Source organism: Centruroides vittatus, unplaced genomic scaffold, assembly GCF_030686945.1.
Source record: "Centruroides vittatus isolate TY-2023 unplaced genomic scaffold, ASM3068694v2 contig_1671, whole genome shotgun sequence".
Lineage (NCBI taxonomy): Eukaryota > Metazoa > Arthropoda > Arachnida > Scorpiones > Buthidae > Centruroides > Centruroides vittatus.
Window position 1 is genome coordinate 1 of NW_027121017.1, and position 5,496 is coordinate 5,496.

The following is a 5,496-nucleotide window of genomic DNA, read 5'->3' on the forward strand; positions in this document are numbered from 1 at the left end:
TAATATAAAAGTAAGTTAAAATTAAAATGCACAAAAAGTACTCTAATCTTAAAAAAAAACAAGAACCCAATATAGCACATATAAATGTAAATAATAAAGTTGCTATATATAATGAAACAACTAAACAAAAAATGTCAAAAATGACACAACCAAATATTTTTTTAAAATAAAACTTAAAATTTTAGGTGTAGTTTAAAGATGATCTCCATACTTTAGAGAATGTCTTAGCATCTCAAAAAGTAGCTTTGTAAATTTGTAGTTTCTCAGATGTTTCAGATTGGTCCAGTTCCTAATTGGGTGTATTAGACTTGTTTGATTGAGAAGTACTGTACCTGTTCATCACTTTTGGTTGCAAATGTTTGCTAATGCTGTGGTCAACAGGCTCTTTTGCGATAGAATAACCTGGTGCATCTTGATATGCATGCTAAGAGATAGAGCCATTGCTCCATGTACGACCTATTTCTTGTTGAATCTGTTGTCCATAATGGGATGGAATATACCCAGATAAATTTTGCCTGTAACAGGGTCTTTGGACATTTCGTAATAAAGAGAATATAGTTGGGTTTCTCTTGTAGGAAAACTAACTATATCACTATATCACACACACAGCAAAACATAAGTATCTTTCAAGCCTTGCACATTTAAAAAAATAACAAATCTAAAATCCACAAAGTCACAGGCATAACCAACATCTTTCAAAGACTTACAAACAAATGATGAGAATAAATCAACTTAGCCTACTCCTATAGACAGGTCCCAGGTGTAAAATTCCATTACTAGATACCATAGTTCGATCAAAATCTTGACTACAAAGGTTTGACTAATAGATCATTAACAACCAGAATAAGAAAGCCTGTATAGAGCATCTCAAAAATGAATAACAACACTGCTCTGGCCCAATATGCTAGCAAGCCCAGGGTGTCCCCATTTTGGAACGAGACTAAGCTCCTACACATCATCTTTAATATACAATAGCTAAGAAATATCAAAGCTATCGAAATTTATAAAGCACTACTCAGGGGAAGTTGCATTAATAGTGAAGAAAATATTAACCTATTGCAAGCATGGCAAGCTTTGTTATATTACCTCTGATGGTAGTGAACTTTAACACAACATTGTAAATTTTGTCACCTCAATCACTAGTCATTAATAGCTGTGTTACAACTTTATAAAAAAAATTCTAGTTTATCTCCTATTGCATTATGGAAAGTTTTGTGTATATTTAATAAATTTTTTATTATACCCTTTTTGTATGGCATAGAAACTGCTGTTCAATACCTCTCATAAATCTGTAGTTTACATACAATCTAAAACAAAGTTTATCAGTAAATTATTGTAGCTTTCCATATAATATAGTAAATATTAAAAAAAAAAATAAAAACCTGAAGATAATCTATAAAAGTGATTGAAAACATTAGTTTGGTTGATTTTTACAGTAAATCTATCTGCTGGAACCAATACAGATGTCTGTGAATATTCATATCCTTTTCCAACTTCTGAGATAATTTTTGTGATGTATGAGTTAGTTACATTAATGATAGCATGTAGCATGTATGTAGTCAAAGCAGCAACTCCTTTTTTCTTGGTGCCAAAAGAGTAAAAAAGGAACTAAATTTAATGCATAGTAGTCAAATTTAGTATAACTGTATGCACTCCCTGATATGCAAATTAGCAAGTGTTTGTACAGAACCACAACCATTTAAAGGGATGGATGTCCTTAAATTTTAACCCCATTTGCTGAGTACAGTAGAATGATCCACTAAAACCAGTTGTTTGAATTGCTCTACAATCAAATATTGAACCCATCTTTGCTTACTAGGAGAACAAAATCTTCTACTCAAAATGGAACATTTATTACAGTACCACTTTTTATTGTTTATGTGAAAAGTGTAAAAAATAACCATTATTAGAAACAGGGTTATTTCTTGGGGTTATGAAGGTAATTTAAAGTTCACTTTAACAAATTCCAGTAAAACTTTTGTTCACTTCATCACATGAAAATTAATGCTGTGACAATGGTATTTTGTAGGGCAATGCTTTTTTAGTGTTTGTTTCAAGATGAGTCAACTGTACTAATTTAACATCAAAGCCAATTACTTTCTGAATAATTGAACTTGGTTTTTGTATACACATTGTACTATAGAAATCTGTAATATGCAATATTAACGTTATAAAATATTGCATTTTCAATTCCTTTATAGTATAATAATATATGATAATTATCCTGAAAAAATTGATTTTAAAAAGACTATAATTTATGCAAACATATATATTCTTTAAAAATTCTTACAATAAATATGATCAATTATAAACCTGACAAATTATTAAATATGATAAAATTCTACTTCAGTATCATCAAACAGACTTAACTAACTTATAATGATTGCATAAATAAACATCCTATAAAAAAGATTTAATTCAAATAATCAAAAGCTCTTTAATTATTATAATAATAAATATTTATTAATTATTCTAATTCAGGCATCAAAATAATTATTACAAAATTCTATACTTTAAGCAAATAATTTTGAATGATATTTAATTTTACCTAACATATTCTCTTTTATTTTCTTCTGTCACAGGAATCTCTCTTCCATTTGGCTTTAATTCATGCACTTGTAACTGACCAAATGCATCATGTTCAACTGAGAAGTTAGTATCAAATACTGAAGTAATATCGTTTTCACTAAACAAATAAAAAATTCTTTTTAATAATTATTTGTAATAAATTAAAATATATTATTCCATTAATACAACATACAGCATCCACTGCAAACTTCTGTGTAATTCAGGATCAACAGCTTCTATATCATCCAAGGTAATAGGTTTATTCAACAACATTTTATAAAATGGAAGTGTAAAACCTCCATCAATGTAATGTCCATGAAATACAGCAATTCCAATTACTCTTCCAACAAAATGAAAGTACGACAAATGTTCCTGTAATCAGAATTTAAATTAATTTATATGAGTTATGTCAAACAAGAAGAATTAAATTTAATCAATTGAAATAGATATACAAGGTTTCCACTTAAACATCTATCCAGGGGCAAAAGAGATCTTTCTGGCACTGGTTAGATTAGATTATTGACTGCACACAAATACACTGGTTATTATGTTACTATGATGCAGCCATATAGCTGCTATCTGCAATAAGCACAACATACAAAAGATGCAACACAGTGATTTAGTGATGCAATATGATGTTAAAGTTACAGCTTAACAGACCACAACTCCTTCAGCACATTTTATGGACCGATGAGATACTGTTTTCCCTTCAAAATAGTGTATAACCATCACAATGGGCAGAGCCTGGCACTATTCAGGTAATACCAAGTGAGGCAATACCTAAATGTCTAATATGGATTTTGGGTGAGCAGCTTCTAGGTCCCATATTCATTGATGACATTCTGAATAATGACAAATATCTGAACATCCTAAACATGGCAGTAGAGAAATGACTTGATAATTTTTCATTGGCACAACTATAGCAGGTTTTAACACTTCTTCCAGCAGTTATTTTCTTAATAATATTAATGTTTTTTGGCCTCTTCAACTGTCTCATCAGGTATATGAAAAAGAAAAAATTCAATTGAGCTTCCAAAAATTCAATAAAATTTTTAAATAGCTAGTGACATATTTTACACATTCAGAAAGTTTAAACTGGCTGACATCTAATGAAATTTGAAATGTTTGGAATTTAAATTTGAAAGTTTTAAATTAGCTTCAAACAATTCATTCAAATTTCAAAATTGGATCAAACAAAAAAAAATTACAAAATTAATATCCTATATTACAGCCACTTTCTTTTCCCTATATCATATATAAATTAAGCCTACCAAGTCTGTATTATTAAGAAAAGTGCTGGAAGAAGTGTTAGTGCACTAAGTAATTATTAGTTATCTCAGTTCCAGCTTCTAGATGTTTTGATATAGCAGGTTTGATACAGAGGTCACTCTGGAAAACTTTTTAAAAAAATCACTTAGTTTTGCTTACTAAGTAATGCAGGTGCTGGTAGCCTTATCAGTTTGAAGTCTGAAAAGCAAAAGTAACATGTTAAGTTGTCACTTAAAAATAGGAATAATTTTTTAATGAATAATTCCAAATGACACATTGAAATACTGCATTGTATTCAAACATTGCAATCAAGAAGTTCTGTCATGTCAAAATTTGTGTGTTTTAGTTTATTGAAAAAAGATCAAAAAATCCCCAAATTTTCTATCAATTGATAAAAATCCTCAATCTGGAAATGCTAGGCAGTATTGCATGAAAACTGCCTTCGATTCTCAATGACACTTTTTACTTTCCTACCCAAACTTACCACATGACATCATGAAATCACTAGATGTGTGATGCATGGGAGCTAGACATTCTGCTGTTTTTTAAGAAGCAGGCTTTGTGATTCAATTTTATGCTGAATGTTGAAATAAGCAGACTAAGGTTTTTATTGCCACTTTAATAAAAATATTGCCAAATGGCAATTTTGGTGCTATGCAGCATGGGTTCAGTATCAGCACAATGACATGACATCTCATTCCTAGAGACATACATCAGTGGCTTGCAGAGCAGTAAGGCAGCAGCTGGATGGGACAACATGCCAACAAATTTCCCAGATTTGACTCATGAATCTTTCCTATGAGGTAATCTAAAAGAATCAGTGTATGATGCATACTCAATAATGCCAGGTGAAATTGGCAAAACTGGGAGAAATGCATACAACAGACCTATAAAATGATGATACAAGGAATGCTATGTGCCAACCAAAATGTCATGCTCAACCATCTTCATCTTTATATTGCTGCTGAACATGTTTTCTAACAAAAGAAATGTTACTTTTTTGTATAAAGTTTCTGCAATGCTGACTTTATCCTTTACAGTCACAGACTATTTGTATGTTATGCTAAATCATCTTGATTCCCTTTGATTATTTTAGCATGAACTACATTCATACAATTAATCAAAGCTGGAAAAATCTCTTCTGTCCCTAGATAAATATTTATGTAGAAACTGTGTATAGAGTAATAATAATGCTAATTGAAAAAAATCTATTAGTAAAAATGCTTTCTTAGCATTGTTGGAATTGTTTTTATTTGAAGATATACATAACATTTGTCTAGAAAACAATCATATATGATTATATAATATTTAAATATACTTACAGGATTAACTGAAGAATCTGGATTAATCTGTAAAGTGTATATATCATCTCTTGTATATTGAAATAAACCATAGTAAGGATTAAGCATTTCATGTGAGAGCAAATACAGCCATTCTCTGTAAAGCAAAACATTTGTCACTCAAATTAGAACGAAAAAATGTAATTTCTAATTTAATCACTCAATTATATTACTATAATTTCCTGTGAATAACCTGAGACTAAACTGTTTTAAAGTCAATTTGAAAACAGGTGGGTTACCTGCTAATTTTAAATTGCAATTACAAATTTGTCAAACAGCTTTTCCTTTATCTAAACTTATCAAAATTTTTAAAAACAAC

At 29.9% G+C, this 5,496-nt stretch overlaps 1 protein-coding gene across 1 annotated transcript; it reads right to left on the bottom strand.

The window, feature by feature from the left end:
- Window positions 1–1,243: 1,243 nt before the first annotated feature.
- LOC136968987 (E3 ubiquitin-protein ligase SMURF2-like) lies at window positions 1,244–5,449 on the bottom strand (the record flags this gene model as incomplete). Its single annotated transcript, XM_067263056.1, has 4 exons — window positions 5,160–5,449; window positions 2,762–2,940; window positions 2,549–2,686; window positions 1,244–1,307 (listed from the first exon to the last, which is right to left on the bottom strand). Coding segments are annotated over exons 1-4 (468 nt in total), but the record flags the coding sequence as incomplete, so codon positions are not given.
- Between the last annotated feature and the right edge of the window lie 47 nt (window positions 5,450–5,496).